This window comes from Balearica regulorum, chromosome 2, assembly GCF_011004875.1.
Source record: "Balearica regulorum gibbericeps isolate bBalReg1 chromosome 2, bBalReg1.pri, whole genome shotgun sequence".
Lineage (NCBI taxonomy): Eukaryota > Metazoa > Chordata > Aves > Gruiformes > Gruidae > Balearica > Balearica regulorum.
This window is the reverse complement of record NC_046185.1, coordinates 18,135,629-18,161,102: the sequence shown is the minus strand read 5'-3', so window position 1 is coordinate 18,161,102 and position 25,474 is coordinate 18,135,629. Positions and strand designations below refer to the sequence as shown.

The 25,474-nt window shown below is 36.8% G+C and overlaps 1 protein-coding gene across 1 annotated transcript in view; it reads right to left on the bottom strand.

The window, feature by feature from the left end:
• CSMD3 (CUB and Sushi multiple domains 3) overlaps positions 1–25,474 on the bottom strand; it is a 727,509-nt gene that overhangs the window by 113,052 nt on the left and 588,983 nt on the right. Inside the window, exons 35-41 of the mRNA XM_075743489.1 lie at positions 24,987–25,111; positions 21,482–21,578; positions 20,440–20,544; positions 13,762–13,880; positions 8,431–8,500; positions 6,633–6,749; positions 122–331 (exon numbers count right to left, since the gene is read on the bottom strand). Coding sequence (XP_075599604.1) covers positions 122–331; positions 6,633–6,749; positions 8,431–8,500; positions 13,762–13,880; positions 20,440–20,544; positions 21,482–21,578; positions 24,987–25,111 — 843 coding nt within the window. The remainder of the gene's footprint in view (positions 1–121; positions 332–6,632; positions 6,750–8,430; positions 8,501–13,761; positions 13,881–20,439; positions 20,545–21,481; positions 21,579–24,986; positions 25,112–25,474) is intronic.

Genomic DNA, 25,474 nt, shown 5'->3' with positions numbered 1-25,474 from the left:
ATAACACTTTGATTTAAAACATACAAAATCCTTTATTTTATGTTTATCTTTTAGGAATGCCCAAAAAAGAAATAACCTTCAACAGCCAACTTGTTCTCACATAAGAATGTCAAAGTCTCACCTTGATATACAATATGAAATCCTTGTTTGTTCTGTGAGTAATCGCTGTGAAAGTATAAGCTGGTTTCATGAGTTGTGCTGAACAGAGAGGCGGGTAGCTGAGGGCCACTTAGTCTCCCAATTACAGTGCTAGTTTCTGTAGATCCACTCCTAACTTCTAAGTAATCATGTATGGTCTCCGTTGAGAAATTCACAAATTGCAAATGGACACCTGAAATACATCATCAGTAAATAAAAGCCACCAGTATCAATACCAGGAGGGAAAATAAAATATGCACATTTTACACTGACAATATCAGAAAGTAATGTAACCAGTGGGAATGCATGTGTTATGCTCTCAGATGCAGTCCATGGAATTCAGTTTGAAGCATTCTTTCTCTTCAGGCATTACTAATTCCAAGAGGCTGGCAAGGTATGAAATGCTAACACTGAAACAGTAACATGATCTAAGGCATTGAACGGTAGGTTATTTATATGCTACTTTTTAGCAAAGTTTGTTGTTTGTGCATGTAGGGCAAATTTCAGTTCTGAACATTGAATACATTCAATTTAGTTAAATCTTTCCTGTTTTCAATTGCATAAAACAGTTTCCAGTCCTGTTAAATGAAAAAATGCTTTGTGTGCCACACGTGGATAAAAGCAGTGACAGAATTCTACCCCAGAGAGAGCTGCATTTCAACTGTACATAAACTGATCTCTCTCAGCTTATATATATATTAATATATACGTATATAAAAATAATGAGGCACAGTAAATAATATGCATATAATATGGATTACACATATTGTAAAGGTATGTGGATGGAGAGTTTCTGCTCCTTTAAGGGTATCTGGTCAAGGATATTTTTCAATGAAGCATGGGAAAATAAGAAAAGGAGGAAGCCATAAACGAGAAGATATGGGACACCAACCTGAGGGAGGCAGTGATGAGAACCAAACCTGGTCAATCACTAACTGATGAAGCTGAGTGAGAGTGTAAGAATGTTTATTCCAGTGAAGTTAAATGACAAGGGACAACTGGGAAACCATGAAAAAAGGGGGAAACCAGAAACCAAGATATATAAAGACACAGACCTTACAAAACAAACATGGAGCCAATGACAAGAAACAAACCTTTCCAGTCACACTAATTGATGGGCTGTCAAGAAACTACAGGCACAACTTCCAGGAAGGTCAACCTGAATTTTGCAACTGATAAGATTGTAAACCAGAGGGAACCCGTACTGGGAGGGGTGCAGGAACTGATAGACCTATACAATGCCCTGAGGGGATGCACAGGGGAAAGGGGAGCAGGGAGGAGGAAAGACAACGGTAGGTAGAAAAGGGCATAAAAGGGGTTGGTTGTGTGTAGAATGGGGTAGGTCGGTATGCTTGTCTGGCTGAGCCTTGCACCTGATCACCAGTGTGTTCTATCATCTCATACCTTCTTATTAAATCTTTTCTTAAATATCTCTTTGTGTAATCTCACTCTCTATTCCATGTGTATGTGTGCTGCAGGGACTAAGTGCCAGCTACTGATGAGAACCGTATCTGTGAGTAGAATATGGTGCCAGATGCTGGAGTCAAACCAGAGGTGTGGGTGCCCCTGGCTTGTGGTCCAAGATACTAGAGTGAGTGGAGGGTCTCAGTGTCAGTTACTGGTGAGACCGGGGTGTGCGCATGTGTGCGCACGTGTGGTGAAAACTGGTGCCAGCTGTTGGAGTCAGACTAGGGATATGGGCACCCTGCAGCCTGTGGTGTCAGCTACTGTAGCAAGAGAGAGGCCACAGCTCTCTGGATATCTAGGGAGGGTCCTACAGGGGCTCTGAACAACCTTATCTAGTTGATGATGTCCCTGCTCATTGCAGGGGGATTGGAGTAGATTACCTTTAAAAGTCCTTTCCAACCCAAACTATTCTATGATTCTACAGACCTTGTGCCCAGAATGCCAGTTAATGGGAGGACCAGTGTGAGTGGATTGGAAGCCAGCTACTGAGGTTAGAGGAGTGTCGGTGCCCCTGGCCTGAAGTGAATTTGAGGGTCTTTAACTTCCAGCCACTGGGGTGGGAACGGTGTGTGTTCTCAAAACAAATTACTGGGGAAACCAGGGTAAGTGATGTGAGTAAGGAGCTCAGTGGTGGTGGCTGAAGCAGGACCGTGGGTCACAGCCTGTATGCCTAGTGCTGGCTGCTGGGAGGACAAATGTCTATATCTTTCCCAATCCCAGTGTGTGGCAGGGTGTGCATGTATCATCTGCTAACAAACCTCAAACTGGACTAGCCGGTGAGTAGGAAGGCCTTGGGTCCAGGCCAGGATATCAGGTTGGCAGAAAGTCAATGCTGATACACTCAGGGGGACTTGCGAATGAGGAGTCCATGAGGAACAAGCGTGTGAACACTGTGTTGGCAGTGAGCATCAAGCTGGACCAGCCAGCAAGTAGGGGATCTTAGAAGCAGTTAAGGGAGCGCAAGATCCAGACAGGAGTGCTGGGAGAACACTCAAGGGATCTGCAAATGTCTATGTGCTTCTGAACCTGGAGAGTGTTGTGTGTTTGCCTGTACTAGTGACCTTCTGTCTCTGCCAGCCCAAGAAGAGGAGGGGACTTAGCTGCTGTGGTCGTGTTTTATGTGAGCCCTGTATGCAGATGCTGTTGAAGGCAGCACATTCTCTCTGGCAGTCTGTGTGCCCAGCCATGTCAGTGTCCTGTGTGTGTACGTGTCTGTGCTCAGCTTCGTTACTGTCTGAATCTGCAAATGGGAAAATGGAAGTCATGTCCCTCAGCCTGGGCAGAGACCTTGTGTCCCTGGGCACCAGGCTGGGCACCAGTGGCTGGGCAGGAGGGTCCTGGGCTGCAGTGCCTGGAGGAGGTGGCTGCACTCCTTACTTCACTTAACATATATATTATTTTTGAGTTACAAAAAATTTAAATGATATTATCTAACCATCACTCATCAGTACCTCTCCCACTAAACATGCAGTCCAATTATTTAATTCTCATATACACAGTGTGCCATATGATGATCTCGTTGACAGAAATTTCTGATTATTTGATTCAGTAAGGAACAGGAAGGTAGCTTACTATGCATTAGCAAGTTATCTCTATTTAACCAGGTGATGTATTACAAGGATTGTGTGGCAGGATAAGAAGAAAATGCTCAGCAGCTGAGTAGTTATAAGGGTCTTTAAATATTTTCCTGTTTATACATATTTCTATATGTTACAACAAAGTAAAATTTGTATTTTGTCTGGAGTTAGGGCAGCTATGGAATGATAATGGAGTACTTTCATTAAGATGATTGAGTCTCACTGGTGTTTCTAGCAAAGACAATCAACATGATTTCATATAACATTGAAAGGAAAAGATATAATGTCAGATTAATTATTGAAAAGTCATGAATAATTTTGTAACTCCTAAACTGTAATAGCTAAATAGTGTTTGTCACTGTCTTTTAGAGCCTTCTCCCCAGATACCATGTAAAGTTTATGAATGGTTTTCTGAAGCATGTAACATTTTATATGCTACAGGGAAAAAAAGGCTAGTGCATACTTAAATGACTGTTACATTTATCATTTCTGTCTCTCTTTATCTGAAGATAGTCTATATGTGATAAGAAATCTTCTGCTTTTAAATGTCATTCTTTGACTTTGCCAGCCTTCCAAATATTTCCTACACAGAGAATCCAGTTGTATCCAAACTTTGCTCTTTCTCTATCCATGATATTTGTAGGCTTGGCCTTTTATTTGATCCCATGAACTAAACACTTGCTCAAAGTTTAAGCTGTCATCATTAACTGCCAACTCATGCTATCTTATTGTGAATTTTTTTTCTGTTTCACCTACTTTGTTCAACACAAAACCAGCTCTAATATTTTTGCCCATCATTCTGCTCTCTGTACTCTACTGTCTTTCACTACAAGTTCCTGAACGATACCAATCTTTCAAAGTATTAATCCTTTGCTCAGCCTGTAACCCCTGCCTCTGTTTCTCTCAGACTTCTGCTTGTTGGACTGGTTTTTTCTATGTTTTTTTGCAGTTTGGACACCTCTTTTGAATGAATATTTCATATATTTATGTATAGAATCTAACCATAAATCTCAGAAAGAATAGCAAGAAATCATATAAAGTAATTTTCTAAGTTGATTACAAACAACATTTTTACAATGAATTTTCAATTCAGTTTAAATCATATCCTGTTTATAAATGGTCAAAAATGTCAAGAACATTTCAATATCTGTGTAGTTTTAGTTTTCTTCTAGAAAATGGAGCATTTAGTTTTCCTATACATGAACTTGAAGACTAGCAGGGATGTGCATGGGCGCTGAAGATTCTAGACAGCATTATGATGCATGATGAAACACTTGAAGCTGTAACATCAAGCTGTCTAAAATTCAGGAAATGGCAGAGTTAAAGTACTGATGCTATTTCCATAAAATGCTAATACCAAAAATCAATTATTGACTTGAATATTGTGAATTTTGAACAAAATGCAAACTTAACAATTAGGTTCTATATGGAAATTCCTATACTGACATAATGTATTTCCAACAGAGAGATTCTGTTAAGTCAATGTTACTGAATGTCTAATATTATTCAGTTTAAACAAACCATGCACAGCAATTGGCTTTCATTTAAGTAAGTGAACCAGGCTCACAGGATTTATAATCAAAAAGATCACAGAAGTTATTTTAAAAAGAGGAGAGACTGAATCTGAACAGATGCAGAAGGGAAAACTGTTTGGGATGTCACATTCAGTTACTGTGGAAGACCCAGAAATTCTGTATCATCAAGTAAAGATGACAGAAGACGGCAAGTGTAAAATAGAAAATGACGCATGTATGAAAAAACAGCATGCCATTCAACTAGCATATAAAGAAAAGAATCCAAGTGCACGTGCTCTACAAAAGTTCCACAAAGATAAAAAATCAGATAGGCCAACACTATTGGCTAGCTTTGAATAAAGACTTTGCAATGATAGATATGTAAGATCCACTCAAAGTTGCTCAAGGGGTTAGCCAATGTAATTGAAATGCTGGTATTACCTATGCAAAACCATGGTGAATGAGAGAAGTTCTGGTGACCAGAAAAAGTCTGAAGATATATCCACCTTTAAGAAAAGAAAGAGGACCTCGGCAATAGCAACTGCAGGTTCACTGCAGTCCATGGAAAGATTATGGAATTTGTCTAATTGGAGGCAATTTCCAAACACATAAAAGACAGAAAGGGACTCAGGAGCAGTCAACATGGATTTACCAACAGAAAAATCACAGTTGAGCAACCATTATTTCCTTCTATGATTAAACTGACAAAGGGAGAATGGTGGATATAATATACTCTCACTCTGCTATGACTTTTGACTCAGTCTCCTATAGCATTCTCATCTGGGAGCTGAACATATATGAACTTTAAATGGCTTTAAACTAAAAGAGGGTAGATTTAGATTAGATGTTAGAAAGAAATTCTTTACTGTGAGGGTGGTAAGACACTGGCACAGGTTTCCCAGAGAAGCTGTGGATGCCCCATCCCTGGAAATGTTTAAGACCAGGTTGGATCAGGCTTTGGGCAACCTGGTCTACTGGAGGGTGTCCCTGCCCGCAGCAGGGGGGTTGGAACTAGATGATCTTTGAGGTCCCTTCCAACCCAAACCATTCTGTGATTCTATGAACCTGATGAACGGAGAGGAAGTAGGTTAAAAATTAGTGGAACTTCAAGGCTCCAAGAGTGATAATCAGTTATTCAACATCCAGTTGGTAGCCAGTAACAAGTACAATATTCTGTGAGTTGATATGCGACCTTACACTATTCAATGTCTTCATGAGAGACCTGGATAATAAGAATGCATCCTCAAGAAATTTGTGGAGGATACTAAACTAGGGCATGTGGATAACATACCAAATGACACAACTTCTGTCCAGAGAAACACTGAAAAACTTCAGGGCTGAGTAAACAAACCCTTCTTACAGATTTGCACAAGAAGTGCAAAGTTCTCCATTTGGAGCACAACATCCTTATCTGTTGGTACAGGCTGGGAATTGATTAGGTGAGTAGCAGCTCTGCTGAGAAGGATCTGCCAGTCATAGTGGACTTGATCTAGTGTTACTGACAATTTTACTTCAAGTGGGAAGTTTGACAGCTTTAAGTGGGAGGCTTCTAGAGGTCCCTTCCGTGAACATTTCTACACTGCTGTGATATTCACCTAGGAAATGCAAAGAAGCTTAATGACAAAATAATGGACCCAAATGTAGCTTTAACTTCTTCTAAACTGATACTGACTTGGTTTGAAATATTTGTGCTATTTATTTTTGTAGGATTTATGACCTCACAAAGAGAAATCAAGCCTATCAAGTTAGAAAATTGTGCTTAATTCTAATTAAACAACTTTGTCTTTATCAGGCTTTGATAACTTCTATAAATGAATTTTAATTCTTTTCTCCCCCCCCCCCCCCCGGATAAATATTCACAATATTTTAAAATCTATGTTCAGTGTTTTGAATTCATAAAAAACCCAACAAATCTGATCTGTGAAAGAACACATACCAAAACCAATAGGCAGCTTTATTGTCCATGTGCAATCCAAACTGCTAGGATAGTTGCCAGGAAACCCAGGGCTGAGGATCACTCCGCTGAAGTCTGACATGCCACCACCACATTGTGCTGCAAAAAAACCCAGTTTTTCAGAGGAGTAGAATGAGCTAAAAATTAATCCAGAAAATTGAAGATCCTTCCATCATTAATAATATAACAACTAGGTTTGTATTTCAAAAAATATACAAACTTTCCTTTACCACTAAATATGTGTAACAAAGTAATTTACAAGCAGGTATTTTAAAAATAGTTATCTACTCTGAATTAACTAGGTTTTAATTTTGGGGAGACATGCACCTGAAAAGAGAATACATGTTTACTCTACACTCTGTGTGAACCACCCTTGTGAACAGGCAAGTGGCACACTTCAGTTCATAGCAACTTTGTCACAATTCAACATTAGTTTGTAAAGAAGCATCTGAATAATCTAAGATAGTAATGTATTTTAAAAAGGTTCTGTACTCAAAACATTTCAAGAAGCCTTTTAAAAACTGCATTTGTATGCTACTGCTGTTCGGAAAAAAAGATAAACAGAAAATGTGCACACACACATATTTCCAGAAATTGAACTGAATCCATGTTTGAACTTAATTTTAATTTTTTTCAGGCATGACATCAGTGAATAAAGTAATTTAAACTTCAATATCAGATTTGAAGATGTTAATTATGGTAAATACAATTTTGTTTAACAGTTTTGTCCAATTAATATTTGCTACAAACTTTGAAACACAATTAAAAATCATGACTTGCAAAAAAGAAGGAAAAAAAAGGAAAATAAAAACTAAAATTTCAGTACATCTTTGTCTTCAGAATTTACCATAGAGCAGCACAATTGTTATATCAGACTTCCTAGACATACGTTAATGCATAATGATGGCAACTGAAGATTAACTCCTGAAAAAATTCTTACAAATATCTGAATCTTTTTGAATATTTATAAATGCTAAGCCGAGAAAGCTCAGTACCTCATAGGAGGTTTTTAACACCTCACAGGATTAAGAACAGGATTATGTGAAGCAGCTCAAGAGGATATATAATCTATCTTGAAGAAAAGCAAAGTATAAAATCTTTAATAAGATCTGCATCATCCTACTTTACCTATATTCAAGATTACAAATACAGATAACTTTTACTGTTAGGGAATCCAAACAAAAGGGTATTTTTATTCAGTGAAAGAGAATACAAAGAGTTTTACATCACTTACATTTATTCATCACATCAAGAGAATATATTTAAATGTACTTCAGGTGTTTCATTTGGAAGAAGCCTTCCAGTGCTTCTTCCAATAATATTAAAATGGTCATGTATATAGTTTAATTTGAAAAATAATGTATCTTCTTAAATTGGGAAGATATGTCTTATGTTGAATTATTAGAGATGAAAATGTAATGCTATTCTTATTTTAGTATTTTCAATAATAGTCATCACTCTGCGCTGGAAATGATTCATAAATAAATTAGCTGTGTTTGCAAGGGTCTCTGGAGGTCTCATCGCTGAGAGTGATTTGATGATAGATTCTGACTAGAACATATTTCATTCTTTCTTCTTCTGATTGGACATTTCAGAAAAGCTTTCCCAAAATAAATGTGCAGTATAGTTTGAAAATCTGCAGCTTAATTTGGCCATTTTCACTTTTAATTAAGTTCTTCCAGTTCTCCCTATTCTTTCCCCTATACATATCTCTTACTTTTGAGTTCTCTGGCTTTCTCATTCTGACATAGTTAAGAAAGTTTATGTATGCTGAACATACCTAAACATATTGGAATGGGATAATTCCATCTTCTTACTGGTCCAGGCATACAGGTGATATGTGAATGTCCCTAAAATGACACAGTATTTTCTAATTCATATAATAAAAAAATATACAATATATATCACAGCATTATTATCTCAACAAAAATAATTTATAATTTAAACCATCATCAAAATATAAAAAAACAATAAAGTATAGCATTTATATTGTGCACTGTGAATTGCATTATACCTTCAATATACCAGAGAAGACTGTAATCTTAACTGTGTGACTGTTAGCACACTAGAAAATTGTAGCTATGCCCTTACTATTCTTTCTAACAGTTTAATAGTATCCAGCTGAATTCTCTAATACCAGCTTTAGTGTAAACCAAGGGTCTAGAAACTAAAGGTCCAAATGAAGCAACTTTTACATAGTATTGATTTGCATCATTTGTGGAACATAATAGAAAGATACAAACTGTATACACCATACAGTATTGACTTTACATCTTAAATTTATGATACGTATTCTAAATGCAGTCCTTACCCTCATCCCCAAAACAGTTGCTTAAGTTGCCAAAAGCTGAGATATTTAAGGAATCTCTTTACAACATGTGTCCCTTTACAACAGATGAGATGTTATGATTTCAAGGCAATCTGTTACAGATAAGTTCCAAGACCCACCAGAGTGACACTCTGTGTTGTTCATCAGCCTCATGTAATTGTAATTGTAATTGTCTTCCAGAGACAGCAAATGAAAGTGAAAAATCTCACAGAAAACTGTACTTGGGGTATTGCAAAACCACATAGTATACACTTGAAGGTGATATCCTGACTTTAAAATGACCCAGGTGTCAAGCTGCAAGGTGTGCCCTACTCTTACACCAGTACCTGATGGCAGCAGTGAGCACACCTGAGGGAGGTGTGCCCAGATGGAGGAACTAAGGAGGTAAGCAGGTTGAGTATCAGGGAGTGTGAGAGAGAGATAGACTACCGGAATTGCACCCTACCTTCCCTGGGACAGGCCCAACAGGCAGACAGGACACATGATACCAGGATTCCCTATCATCTCTCCACCTGGCTGAACACAGTGACTTAAGGGACAGGGGGCAATGGCAACAAGTTCCTGCCTGGTGGAGCAGGCATTTCTCCTCTGTGACTACCCACCTTCCCAGGTGCCCTTGCATAATAAGTATGAAGCTCTGCAAGTAGAACCAAACAATGATGAGGATAATGAGGTTCATCTAGCTTGGAGGAGTTGCTGAGGTTAAGTCGACCTATGCCCTATGTCAAAACTGCTTCCAAAAAGAAAAAAAAAAGATGGGTCATTGTCATAGGAGACTCCCTTCTGAAGGGAACAGAAGGCCCAATATGCAGACCAGACCCACTTTGGGAAGTCTGCTGCCTCCCTGGGACCTGGGTTAAAGATGTGAAGAGATAGCTTCCTACCCTGGTATTTCCCTCGGATTATCCATTATTGATTTTTCAGGTAGGCAGGGATGAAGTTGCAACAACAAGTCTGAGGGCAATCAAGAGCAACTTCAGGGCCTTGGGATAACTGCTTAAGGGATCAGGAGCACAAGTAATGTTCTCCTTTATTCTTCCAGTTGCAGGGAATGACCAGGGGAGAAACAGGAGGAGTCAGCAGATCAGAACCTGGCTCCAAGCCTGGTGTCACCAGCAGAATTTTGGGTTTTTTGATCATGGGTCAGTCTACACGACACTGCTGGCAAGAGTTGGGGTAAACCTGTCTCAAAGAGGGGAAAAGATCTTTCACAGGAGTTAGCAGAGCTCACTGAAAGAGCTTTAAACTAGATTTGAAAGGGGAGATGGATAAAACTAAGCTCGCTAGAGATAAGCCTAGGGATGGCACGCCAATGTTTGAGGGATGGTGTGCTAGCAAGGTCCTTCAGTCTGCCATCTCTGTAGAGGTAAGGGATAGAGATCCATGCAACAGCAAAGAAGCAAGGGTTATTGATGTGCTAGAAATCATGGAAGCTCCTGAGAATGGTCATATAGGACTTAGGGCTTCTCCCTCCCAAAAAGGTGGTGGGATCAATAGCCCAACTGAAGTGCATCTACACCAATGCACACAGCATGGGCAACAAACAGGAGAAGCTGGAAGCCATTGTGCGGTGGGAAAACTATGATATAGTTGCCATCACAGAAACATGGTGGAATGACTCACACAACTGGAGTGCTGCAATGGATGGCTATAAACCCTTCAGAATGAACAGACAAGGAAGGAGAGGCGATAGGGTAGCTCTGTATGTTAGAGAGTGTTTTGACCATCTAGAACTTGATGATGGTGATGAAACAATCAAGTGTTTATGGGTAAGAACACAGAAAAGGCCAACAAGGCAGATAGTATGGTGGGAGTCTGTTAGAGACCACTCAACCAGGATGACGAGGCAGACAAAATGTTATAAGTAGCTGGGAGAAGTCTCACGATTGCTAGCCCTTGTTCTCATGGGGGGTTGGGGAAAACTTCAACTTACTAGACATATGCTGGAAATACAATACAGCAGAGTGGAAACGGTTTAGGAGGTTCCTGGACTGTGTGGAAGACAACTTCGTGACACAGCTGTTGAGTGAGCCAACTAGGGAAGACACCCCGCTGGACCTATTGCTTGTGAACAGAGAAGGACTTGTGGGTGATTTAATGGTTGGAGGCCATCTTGGGCATAGTGATCATGAAATGAGAGGGTTTTTGATTCTCAGAGAAGTAAGGAGGGGCATCAGCAGAACTGCTGCCTTAGATCTCTGGAGGGCAGACTTTGGCCTATTTAAGAGCCTGGTTGACAGAGTCCCTTGGGAGGCCGTCCTGAAGGACAAACAGGGTCCAGGAAGGCTGGGCATTCTTCAAGAAGGAAATCTTAAAGGTGCAGGAACTGGCCATCCCCATGTACTGAAAGACTAGCCCATGGGGAAGAAGACTGGCCTGGCTGAACAGAGACCTTTGGCTGGAACTCAGGAGAAAAAGAAGAGTTTATGACCTTTGGAAGAAGGGGCAGGAAACTCAGGAGGACTACAAGAATATCATGAGGCTATGCAGGGAGAAAATTAGAAGGGCCAAAGCCCAACCAGAACTTAATCTGGCTACTGCTGTAAAAGACAATAAAAAATGTTTCTATAAATAAATGTTTCTATAAATACTTTAGCAACAAAAGGAGAGCTAAGGAAAATCTCCATCCTTTATTGGGGGTGGGGTGAAACATAGTGACAAAGGATGAGGAAAAGTCTGAGGAACTTAATGCCTTCTTTGCCTCAGTCTTTGATAGTAAGACCAGTTGTTCTCTGGGTACCCAGCCCCCTGAACTGGAAGACAGGGACAGGGAGCAGAATGAAGCCCCCATAACCCAAGTGGAAATGGTTAGTGACCTGCTACACCACTTAGACTCACAGAAGTCTATGGGGCCCGGATGGTGTGTAGATGTGGCGTTTAGGGACATGGTTTAGTGGTGGACTTGGCAGTGTTAGGTTAATGGTTGGACTTGATCTTAAGGGTCTTTTCCAACTTAAATGATTCTATGATTCTAGTAGGAAAAAAATTACAGCTTTTAGCCTGTTTGTTCAACCTTCATATAAAGAGAAAAATTAGGTTTTCTTGTTAATTCTCCTTATCTGTTCAGAACCTGTAGCATTTGAGGGAACCAAGTATCTCTAAAGCCAGGGTAACTGTGAATAGTTTAGTCATCAACCTGAAACCCATTTTTTCTCTTCTAGAAGAAAAACAAACACACTTTCTCCATAGTGCAAGTAGGCGTATCTGCTCACTGCTAGAAGAGAAAAAAATGAAGTGGCAAAGTCATACTGTATAAGTCAGAAAAACAATATGTAGGGAAGAGATTTTACATGTCTCTTTGCAGTCTATACTCCAATATTCTTTAGATTTTTCTTTGTTTCAGCCATTTACTGTATCTTGTCTGTACTTAGGTATGAAATTAAAACAAAGGAGAAAAAAAAAAAAGACAATTTGTTCCCAATGACCGGCTAAAATCAGGCAACATAAGAAGTAAACCTCAATAGTCATTGTCAGATCTGCAATCACAAACATTTCAGTTATTCTTGTAATGTTAGAAGGCTGCAGGCATAACTAGGAACTCTGTCTTGAAGAGGAAACTGGGTTACAGGTCCCAAATCCAAACAGCAGTTGAGATCTGGAAGCAAACAAGTTTATGTAGTTTCTATCACAATACATAAACTGCATCCTTTTAAAAAATATTTTTTAGTAAAAAAAAAGTAAATAAATTTCTATTTTTGATGCAGTACATATGACCCCATTATTTAGGTCTTCACAGAATTATGTAACATAAATGTTTGAAATTATTAGTGTTTTTAAAACTTCAGTTAGTCTGACATTTATCAACATGTGTTACAGGCCAGACTGATGTTAATAAAGAAAGAAAGGCAGGTAAGTTATCCTGTTGCTATTTTACTCCAAAGTTATCTATAACTCCATTAGCAGTTAATCATGTGCTGTTATATACAAAACATTTTCTCCCTTTAAGACTTTTCTTTTCACTATGCATAAGTAATGTGATTGTTTTCTCTCTTTGTATGCCCTCAAAGAGCTCGATAAAGTAGAGACTGTAGAGTTTGCAGTCACACATGAGAAAAAAACACAGTTGCTGAAAATAGTAACCTATCAGTTGGAACCTTAGTCCTTTTGGGCAGTGTCTCAGGTGGAAACAATACTCAGTTTTGGATTTGGTTCTCCAGTGTAACTGTACAAATTTTTGAAAATATTTTCAAGGCATTTCTTGTAGGCAGACAGATTCCTACTGGTTATATATGCTAAGTAACTCAAAGAGGCGAATTAGTCACAATTACTGCATTGCCCCTAGTTAGACCTTTGCTAATGCAAGAGCATAGTAAATTTGCTTGGCAAAAATACACCCATTTTTGAAAACCATTTTGGATAAAACCCCCAGTGAATTACTGAAAGAAAATAACTGACGCTATCTGATTTACTGAGAAAAACAATTATTTCCTTTCCCTTTGTTCTTATTCCCCCTCTTCACTTTCTTTTTCCTCCAGCACATACAAAACTATTTATAATTGCTCATCAGGTGATTTAACTTAATTTACCAACACTTCATAGCTCAGCTATGAATACCAAAGATGTCATCAATAATAGATAACAACTTGTAGTCACTAATATAGAGGAAGCACAGAGCCATACACTTCTGTTGGAATATTTGGATAGTTGCTAATTTAATATTTCGAAGCTTATCATGTGTTCACAACTCCTGAAGAGTTCAGTGTCCATTTCATATTGACAGACTCAAACATAACCATGTTGAAGAACTAAAATGAACCATTTGAAATTGGAAACTTGACTCACCTGAAGAGAATAACCTTGATCACACTGGAAAGATACTACATCTCCAACCATGTATCTGTCTCCAATTTTGATCCCATTGCTTGGGGTCTGTGGTTCAGGACAAGAGTCCAAACCTATAGCTGTGAAAAATTGAGAAATTCAGACATTCTAAGGAACATAAAATCTGTTTTTAGATTCACATAGAACTTCTGTGTACACTGTACATAGCCACACTGTATTGATATGTTTCAGGAAGCTCTTGGGTACCAGCAGTTTGTCTGTGGACAAGCAAGTGATGTATTGTTTTGGAGCCACTGTTATGTACGGAGAAAAACCTTCTTTCCTAAGTAAAGGAAAAGGAAAGCAATAATCAGTGTGGCAACAAACACTTCCCAACAATCTGCAGTCTCAACTCGGTCTCTTCACAATTTCCACTATTTCCTGGGTCACAATCATCCATTTCCACCTCCAGTCTCACCCCTAATTACAGCCTACCTAATTCAAACTGGGAGCGCCCTCACTTTCCTTTCCCAGCATCTGTTCAAGAGAAAGCTGGCCAATACCACACCAAGCGCAAAACACAGGAAAACCAGTGTAACGTGTAACTGCATTCAATCCTTCACAGGTCTGACTCTGCTCTTCCATTCATGCACACACACATGACTAAATATTTACATCAAATTTCACCTAATCTGCTATTTTTAATGAAGTATCTATAGACTTATAACACTAATATTTCAAATTTCTGATTGCAATAGAAGCTAGTTTGCCGAGAGACACTATGCTTTTTTCATGGTCATCAAAAAGAGAAATAAATAAATTCTTCTTCATTGCATCCACCCAGGAAAATCCAGGAATATAACCATATGTGTAACATTAAGTACCAGCAGCTCAGTTACTCTCTTTGCCTACTGTAAGAATTACACCCTAACTATTTGTGAAGCCAGGACTGTTAAGCAACTAAACATCAGTATAGGGTAATAGGGAAATTTTGTGGGATTAAATAATGGCACTACTTCAATATACTATCAACCTCTGCATGTTTAAAAACTTACTAATGTAACCGATCACTTCATGTAAGAATCTCATTAAGTAAAACTTCCTATTTGAAGACTCTTACAATGGTGTATTTTTATATCATATGGTAGCTGAAAGCTAACAGAAATTCTAAGGAGTTTATAAAGCATGTTATATAGCATATATAAAGCATACATCAATAATAGTTTTAATTACCATAATTTTGCTATGATGTTGTATTATAAAAATGCAAAAATAAAAATAAAAATTGAATGCCTGGCATTTAGAAAGAAGATATTAAACCGATAATCTAGTTTGTAATTCCTGTTCTTAAAAATGTATTGGGTGCATGAAATTTTATATAAAACTATATTAAAAGAAAAAATATTTGAACTAAAATAATTGGAATCTACATTTTATTCATAGGAGTAAAACTCAGGACCATGACAATATAAACCTCCTGCTATAAAATATAATCCAATCCTAAATCGGAAAAAAATCCTTAATGCCTTTGCAGTCCTTATTTTTTCTGCTAAGAACAGTAATGAGAGGAAAAAATATATTTTTTTACTGTAGATATCTGTTAATGGGAATCAGAAATAACTGATACATTTCCACAAACTGAATAGTTTAACTCATTACTGTTAAGTTTGTGGGTTTTGGTTTGGTTTTTTTTTTTAATTTTTATTTTTATATTTTGGTGTTAAGGAACTTACACGATTTAGCAACAAGACATTTTCCATGATATTAAATACTGGCTTGCATCACTTTGTGTGGAAAAGAATGTTGCTACTTCAAAAAAGTTGGCATTTATTTCAGGGTTGTCCCTGCAGGTTCACAGAAGAGGATGTAATGTTCCTCTGTCTATAACAATACTTCTGTATATATTGATCACACATGTACTGATCCCATAATGATCCCATATTTGCCATGTAAGCAAGTATTTTGCAACCTATTTCTACATAACAGAATATTTTTATCTTTCAAATTCTTACTTTTCTCAAACTAAAAACCAAAAGAATATCTACACCATGATCCAGCTCTCATACAAAGTACAAATGCAAAAGAACAGCAGTTCTTGGCTTACACAGATGAATGCTTATAATCTATTTTGAACAGTTAAAGAAAGAGTTAGTAGTTTTCAGTTTTCAGTTACTGACCCTTCGGCTAAAATGCAAAACCTTACTATGTGAGTACTCAGGCCATGCAAAGTGAAATGAGTTCATTTAAATGCTGTTCTTGGAGTAGGTATCTTAAGAGCTCAAACCAGATCACAGGTATTCATCCTATTGTGCTCTCACTTCAATTAATAAAATAATGCTTGGGAAAAATACAGTTTGAATGTCTACAATGTCTTTCAACAAACTGAAACCTAACAGGGTTTGCCATCTTCCCAGCTGAGGGCTAGTTCAGAACTTGTGTCTCTGGAGTGTCATGAGAGTTATTCAGGTGACATCATAAATGTATTCATAGACTACACTCTGTTCATTATTGACTCCTTTGTGGTGCATGACTAGTTCCTTGAACAACATGATACTACTATCTCATTATAATGTGTTAGATTTTTAAACTTTCATGACCAATGGCATTAGAAAGAAAAGAGATCTTAACGTAGGCATTCATTGAAAACATACATACGTTCAGTATCTTCTAATTTTTAGATAAGAATAATTGTATATAGAGGAAAAGAAGCTATTTGATGCTGTCTAGCCCTTCTCCAACAGCTCCTATGGCTCTAAATACAAAAACCTACCAATGAAAATTTGGATAATGCACTCTGGGACTACACAAGCCTTAAAGTAATAGCCCTTTTTAATTTTTAAAGTTATTACTGTAATTTTATGGAAATTTATGATGTTAGAATTATACATTATACAGTTTAAATACATGGATTTCTAGGGATTCTTTTTAGAGTGAAAATTATTGTTTACTAATTTTGAATAGATATTGAGTATTATACAAATTATGTATGAGGCAATATTTCAAACTCAACTAATCTCAAAGAATATTACCCCTACTTATACAGCATAATCAATTAGCTAATTAGCAAAAGTTTAGTTATAGAAAATGAGGACTAAATTAAGATTTATAGTGGCATAAAATATATAAACATTATGTAGGTATCTAACAAACCATTCTCTGGTGCTCTTTGTTGATGTACGTCAGTTGATGCAATATATTTTCAATGCAATGTATTTTCATATTTAAGGTATCCATTAGAATACATAAACTGCATGTTATGAATATAATAAGAATTTAAGGATTCAATAAAGAACTAAAAATGTGCTAGAAAAAAGATTATTGATAAGACCACTATTCAGTTTTGGAATACGAATACTTAGTTCCTTATGTCAGAGTATCATGTAATTGGTCTTAAAATATTTCTTCAACAAATAAAGTTCTTTTTGTTTTATTTTATCTTTAAGATAAGCCAGAATGGACAGTGTAAAAAACCTATTAATAAAGGATAAAAAGAGATATTGGAAATTAAACAGAATGAAACATTCTTACAGAAACCTGTTGTTGAGATGAAAAAGTGTTCATTTTGTGAAGAGGGATGCACTTCCTCTCAGACTTGTGTCTCCTAGAATATGTGAAATAGACTTGGAATATGCACTACATCTTGAACAAAAAATGTTCATGGCTAACTCATTTGAAAATTACTTAATCGAAATATTTAACTCTGATTTGACTTTCAATGAGAACTGTGCACTGATATTTCAAAGGCTAAGACTTTAATTTATCTGACTCCTCATCCTGACCTCTGTCAGTATAGGCTCCAGTGAAATGCAATAAATGTACGAAATACTGACATTAAAATGTGGCCATTACTTTCTATTTAGTGTCTCTAAAAACATGATCACATCTTTTAGAGCAGGAAGTGTTGTCTGAGAGTCAGAGATGATCAGGATAACTGAGGAACGCAAACTCTGAGCAATGCATTTCTGGAGAAATTTTAGTAGAAATACAGCAATATTGTGAGTTCTGGAATCCTGACAAAAATTCCTGTCTCTCTCTTGCAGATAACCACAAGAGACAAAAATCCAGAAGATGCAGAAGACACATTTTCTGTTGTCTTACTTCCTAGCAATGACAAGAAAGTATTGTCCCTTAGCTTAATCTCCTGTATCTAATTCATGATTCAGCCCAATGCAGAATTTTCCATAGACTCTTCTTGAAAAAAAACCACAAAAAACCAAAAACAAAAAACAACAACAAAAAAAAAATTAAGCAAAGAGATGATCACTTTCTCTGGAGATATTCAAAACCTTCCTGGATGCCATCCTGTGCAACCTGCTGTAGGTGATCCTGCTCTAGTAGAGGGGTTGGACTAGATGATCTCCAGAAGTCCCTTCCAACCCCTACCATTCTGTGACTCTGTGTAAAAGAAAAAGTAAATCATAAAACTTTCCTCCCGTCCATAGGTAATAGAGACTATGTCTGTCTTAGCAAGTAGTGGGAAGTAATAGTCATGGACCTATGGAACGAAGCAGCTGGTGCCTAGGTCTCAAGATCCACACTAAGTGCTAAACTAAAGGGTTTTATTATTATTAGCTTTAGTTAGTCTGGTCCTATAAACTGATTGTCCATCAGTGGCTGAAGGCACTAGCTGAGGTGTTGAAGTATACACTCCTATTTAGTTTTGTGTGATAGGAATCCAGATTGCATGCTCTGAAACCATGCTTTAGCTCCGTGGCGTGAGTCAGAGTGCTAAACAAACAGGGATGCCTAATGCTTTACATTTTTCCACATTTATGTCATTATTTTGCAATTTGCAGTATAGGAATTTAGTTACAATGTACCTCTATTTTAAATTTCAAAATAATCTTGACAGTATTTTCTATTTTTTTTTCTTATTAACAATTTATAGATTGTGCATTCCACAGATTTTATGGAGTTGTTATGGTTACTTAATCCTATTCTGTACTTTGAATACTTTTAATTATACTTTGATAATTCCCACACATGCATAATAATTTACGTTTATTTTAGAGCATACGTTTATAAAATATATCACGTATCACAGAAAATCTTAATTCAGAAGTCATCATAGTTTACTGTCCAAACTCAACTCTTGCCACAAATTTTTTGCCCTTAAAGTTTACATTTGTTTCCAATAAAGATTACAGGTTTAAATATTGTTTTGCAATTTTCTCACTTCATCCCAAAGTCTATATGATGTTTTAATTACATCTCTCTATTGCCTACACATGAGAAGTTAATTAGTCATTAATCTTGTGAAACAGTGTATTTCACTAAGCTACTGGTTAATTGGGTATGTATTTGGGGGACATCAATATTATTTCCTGAATCACAAATTTTCAGCTTATACTTTGGGTTTATACATTCACACAGAAAACATATTACATTTGCACAGATTCACACATACACCCTTGTATAAATCCATACACAAATATATAGCTATTGTTCTTGGCATGGACAAATACTTTAAATGATATACTGTGAATTCTTTATGTATTTAGAGGTGAAAGTTGTATACCAGCAATACACTACGCATTTCAGTTATTTGGACATGTAGGAATACACAGAGGTATTTTCACTTTCACTGGATTCAGTCTCATTTTACTTTGTTTTCATAAATTTCTACAGGTTTTTTCCCCTCTGAAGTTGTAAGCAGCTGAGAGAGTATCTGCATTTCAAGGAAATGGCAGGATAATTCTAACCTGTAATTAATGTTTAGTTATAGACAAGTGATCAGGCAGCAATTTTGCAAGGCTGTGTTCTCCGACTGGGTAATCAGGCAACCAGAGCATGGGATTTGCATACTGTAAAACTGACAAGAAATAACCGTGACACAATTATGCAGATCAGACACCAGAACCAATATAAGCAGAGGGAACTGCACAGCTGGGAAGAAAAAAAAATATATAAAAAAATCTGCAACAAAATATTAGTGATTGCTAGAATTCCTGTCAGTCAGCTAAGGCAATCTCATTCAGACAGAAAGTATGTTTGTAATTACAGCCTTTACCACTGGTGAGGTACTCAGCAATAATAAAAACATTTTAAATAATTCTGCTGTGTTCTCACCAACCTGTGAGCATATGTCATTAGTTAAGAAGCACAGCTGCTATTTTCAGTTTATTCATTCTCTCATTTTCACTGAGAGTGACTAATTTTCGTGTCCTACACACATATACAAAATACACACTATATAGTACATATATGATTGTATTGGGCGTAATTTGCAGATTTTGGCAGGGGGTGGTGGGGTGTGGGGCTGCAGGGGCGGCATCTGTGTGAAGAGACCAGGATCTGTACTGGTCACAGCCGGTTCCAGCCTGGACGCAGTGCAGGACACAGCTGCACCCACCCGAGGAGTTTGTGGTGCCTCTGAACCAACCAGATGTGCCTCTGAAAACCTATTTAAGAAGAGGCAGTAAGCACCAAGAAAAGGAACAAGGCCAGAGCAAGAGGAGACCTCACTGAAGGAGGACAGAGGGAAATGCAAATTAAAGGGAAATGCAAGACAAACTAAACTTCCCAGTCCTTACAGCACAGGTTTCAGGTCTGATCTTGCTCACTTGGAATTAAATGAGGATTTTACCAATGTTATGTAGCTCATTATGTCCAATAGGACGGAATATTTCTCTTTCATATAGGTTAGGTGGTGTCTGGAACCAGTAAGCTTTCTTAATTAATTGAACATTTCTGCATTACCTGTATACTCAAGATGAAATCCAGCAGCTGAAACACTGATATCAGACTGAAAATTTAGGTACAGATTATTTGATGTGCTGTTGAGAAGTGGAGGTATGGTTGTTCCTGAAAAGAGAAATCAAAATATTGAAATGCACAGAAACTGAACTCAATGCATACGTAAATGTGTATGTGGATAAAAAGAGAGAAAAAGAAAATGAGAAGGGGGGGAAAGGAGGAAGAGAGGATGGGAAGGGGAGAGAAAGGTCGCATAACCAATTCCACCATATTTTGTCATCATGGATGCTATCAAATATCTATCCCTATAAAAGTTTTATTACATTTTCAGTGCACCACAATATCAGAGACCTGAACTGCAGGCACTCAGGGAAGCAAGGTCTAATATAAGTTTATATTACATACTTTTATCCACAAAAGGAGAAATATTCACTAGGGTTTTCATAAAAGCAAGAGCAAATCCTGTAACTGGAATAATTTCAAATGTAACAGTCAAATATATCAAGCAGTTCTGAACATATTTTGTAGGGCTATTCTTAGAAATGTGATTGATTATGTATTTGTGTTTCAGCACAAGTCAAAACAACAATCTTGTCTGTGTTCTCATTCTGTACACATGAATGAAGTAGAATAAAGGAAAACAAAACAAAATAAGAAAAAGTAAGGCAAACAGAACTGTCTCAGTTATCTAAAATAAGCATAAAGAATGCATCCTTTAGTTATGTACAATTTCAAGAGGCATCTCTTTTAGAGGTCTGTATTTCTGGACATGCTGTAAGAGTGGGCAAAATATGAGATTAATAGCTATCTAGTTTGGGAGCTTCTGAATATTATCTCATTTCTAACATTTTCAAATATTCAGCTTTCTGAAAGCCTGATGACTGATTTTAATCAGATACTGATTAAAACAGAAAGAATACTACCTGCTGTTAATTATAGGAGAAATACACACACACAGACATACACAGAAGAACTAGAAAGAGCTGTGTGTTTACAAAAAAGAGTTGAATCTGTGACACACTTATTGTAAAATCCTCTCAGTCACCTGAATAACTTCCAAGCCTTGGAGCATTGTTGTCAGCACCATCGTAAAAGTCTAAGGAGTCCCAGTTGTGTTCTGTGGCAAAACTCACAACTTGCACCTATGAAGAAAAATGTGAGGTAAAGAACATGAATTTCTTTCCCTGTGTATTCAAGCACAAAGGCGACTGTAAATTGTAGCCTCTGCTGCTTTCAATCATGAAAAGTTGTGTCTCGCTCACATTGTCAAAGAGAACGGAAAATCATCATTAAGTGAATAAAATTATGTTGCAATATTTTTTTTTATTTAATTGCCAGTTCAGACTTCTAAATCCTGTGACCCTTAGTGACAACCACATATTACCTCTGACGAGTCACACAACCATGAAAATCATCTGGGTATAGAATATGATTCCCTTATTTGGAGGACATTGAGGGGAAGGCAGAACATGATATCATCAATTGCTGCTGGTTCTTTGCGATTCTCTCTGGTTTATCCCAGGCTAAAACCAGTCCCACAGTGATGCACACTGCTTCGTCTATCTTGCCATGTTCAATTCTACCTCCAGGTAAGAGCAACCTCCTGTGTTTGATTGCCTTCATCATTGACTCATCTTCTGAGGAGTAGCACTCACCAGCATGCTACAAGCTAAAAGCAGACCATTCACTTCATTCCTTCCAGAGGTGACAACATCCTTCCACTCATAAGGAGGTGCAAAATGGTAAGCAGACAGACTGCAAGTGGGAGGACATATCTGCTCTCATATAGTGAAAACACTCCCCATAAAGTAGAGAAATGCCAGGTTCCTTTTCCTGTTTTGGAGGGGAGAGGGTCTGACATTTTTCTGGTTTAGTGAAATAACTCTTTAATGAAAAGCATTTAAAGAGTGACAGAAGCACTGATGAAACCCCAACCACCCTCAAAAAGAGGTAACTTAGCCACTAAGTTAGAGAATTATGCTTCTTTTACTGTTCTTCCACCTCAATTATTCTTCCTTTTATTTTTTATTTTTTTTCCAAAATTGAATAGCTTCAACAGAAGAAATAAACACCAAATCCAGTACAACTAGGTAATGAAGTTATTTTTCTAGGTGAAATATATGACTTGGAACTTCTAGGTAAAAGCAATGTTCAATTTGACAACCTGTTTCTTGGATGGGGTCCTTAAACATTGTACCTTGTTGTAGGAATCGGTCAGATACTATATATTTTTATAGATACTTTTTTAATTTATTTTTTTTTATTATTATTTTTTTAAAGTGAATCAATGGAAAGGCCCTGATGTTTTAGATACTTGGAGAAGGCCCACTGGATCTGGCCTCTCAGAAAACTTTAAGACATGCCTGTTTATTTTTTTGGTTCACAAGGGATTTAGATGAAACTTATGGGTGTTGTCTCTGTCAGGAATATTTCTGAAGACGTATAGAATTGAAAGTGCAGGCACCTAGGAAACCTTCAGAACAAATTTCAAATTATCTAATGATTTTTACGTGTTTTCAGGGACAGATTGCTGCTGACTACATTTTTTATATTTCTCATAAAACACCTAATTTAAAACATCTATTTTAGTGCAACTGATGCTAGTTGTACTAACCTCCCCATGTAGTCATTAAATAGACAGACATACCTTCAGGCAGTGATTCAGAGCCAGAGTCTATATTAGATGTTTTGAATTATCTACTTGAGGTGCCTTTCTGCCTTAACTTTATAAGGTACCATGGTACATTAATTTCCTGATATAAGGTATTTAAGTTAAGTGCCCAAAGGCAGGCTTTTGGTGCACACTTCATATTTACCTAAATCTACTTTTAAATGTCTGCTTTTCAATTTGATATGAGACAGCTCAGCATTTACATCTGATCACACTGTTTCAACAAATTCAGCAATGTAATCATACACATTAATAGTTGTTACACCTAAATAGTTTAAAATTCCATCTACACATTTCACAGAGGAATATGCACTCTTGATACATTATTTTCATCTCCTTTAAAGCTGGGAAAGTGTCTTTGTTACTTTGAGGGAATAAATATTGGTCAGGAAAAATGTCCAGATATTTTATGCATTTACATAAACACAAAAGCATTAGCTATCACAGTATCTTGAATATCCGCACTTGCATGCGTTCTCATTTTGGACAAAATCAGTCACCCAAGCTTTCAAATGTTGCCTCAAGTAGCTGATTTTCACAGTAATAATTACATTTTTATGTATGTATATTCATTTTTTTTCTTTCCTATGAAGTGAAAAAAACAAACCCAAAATGATTCTGATGCCTTTTTTTTATGTCATTAGTAGATATAAAGCTAAGCTCATTGTTAAAAATAACACAGTAAAAATGGTATGATGACTTCTGATGTATACTCTGTCTTAATGATCCCGTATCAGCTGTATTCAGTTTACTATACCAGAGACTTTATCTTTCTCAGACCTAGCCCTGAAAATCAGACAGGATTCAAAGCATGAAGCATGAATATCACACTTCATGACTATCCTGCTTCAGTGACAATATTAAATGTTCTACAGATGTAATTACAATCATACAGGTATGCTCGTTAATCTGCCCTGTTGTCATTACATTTATGTAAGTACAAATGAATAACTTATTCAGTAACTGATAATAGAAAGGAAGGATGGTATTCACCATCTGAGCAAAAAAATATTGGTAGAACTAGGAAAAAAGCAAACAGTAAATACATCTTTAATAAACTGTCCACAATGGTTTTCCTGACTTTCATTTTTAAATCTTTACCTACAGAAACTGAGCTCTTTATTTATTCATTTTCTACAGCAGATATATTTTGAACCAAGGATAGACAGAGAAAACTTGCTACCATGGTTTCTTGATATGTCTTTTGCTATGAATTTGATCAGATGAGGCTTAAAAATCCTGATTTATTAAATTCAGCTGTCTTTCTAATAAGCAGATTTCTGTCAGTTTCTTTAGTGAAGTCCAAAGGGTGAGATATACATGACTTAGCTTAATGGATACTTTCCTGCTATGTGTTCCATGAAGTTCTTAATCTAAATTTTAGTAAATGAGAATTCTGACAGTATTTTAAAGGACCAATTCCCATCACATGTTGAAACACACCGAAGCATCTTTATATCACAATGAACTTCCATAAATAATGGCATTTCTAGGAAAACATACATAACCTGTCCATGGAAGCAACCAACTTAATTGCACTCTGTTAGAGGAGATTTATCCATTTTGGGAGAGGAAAAAAAATCACAGGAAAGCATCTGTAATTTCTCTGTCTTACAAGGAATCACTGACATATTGAAATAACATATTTTAAATTATTAGTGATTTTATTCTAAGTAAAAAGTTACAAGTGTATCTTTTAAGATTTTTGTAAATCTTATCATTTTAACAACTGCATGAATAAAAAGTTTTGCAATAAATTCCATTGTGAGAATCATTACTGAGATGGAAAAATACACAAATAAATGATCTTTTCATGCTCTTGCATCAGGAAAAACAGTTTTAAACATGATGATAACAAGCAAATAGCAAGTATACTTACTTGAATCCCAGCTCCCTCTGGTACTGTGATCTTCCACACACAATTCAGATTGTTGTCATAAGGCTCAGGGTAACCGGGAGACAAAATGGTCCCTTTGCGCTTTGTTAAAATTCCACCACAGGGCACTGAAAGGAAATGCACAAGGCAAGAAAAGAAATATGAAGCTTCAGAAGTGAGAAAAAGTTATTATAAAAGCTTACACAATGTTCAGCATACCATGGCTGAAAACTTTTGTAAATTTTTGTTGCATTAAAAAACTTATATTTGCCTCAGGAAAACAAAATCTTGTATATCAAAAACCTTCTTTTAAATGACCAAAAAAGAATAACTGAAAATTAGAACTATGTCAGTTTTCTGTCTGACAGAATCATGCTTACATTCCCCTTATTTTTTTTGACCTTTAACAAAGTGAAATACATTCCATTGTCTCCTAGCAATCTTCCAACAATAAAACATTATTTCTAGGGGCTAAGAATTGAGTTTGAACA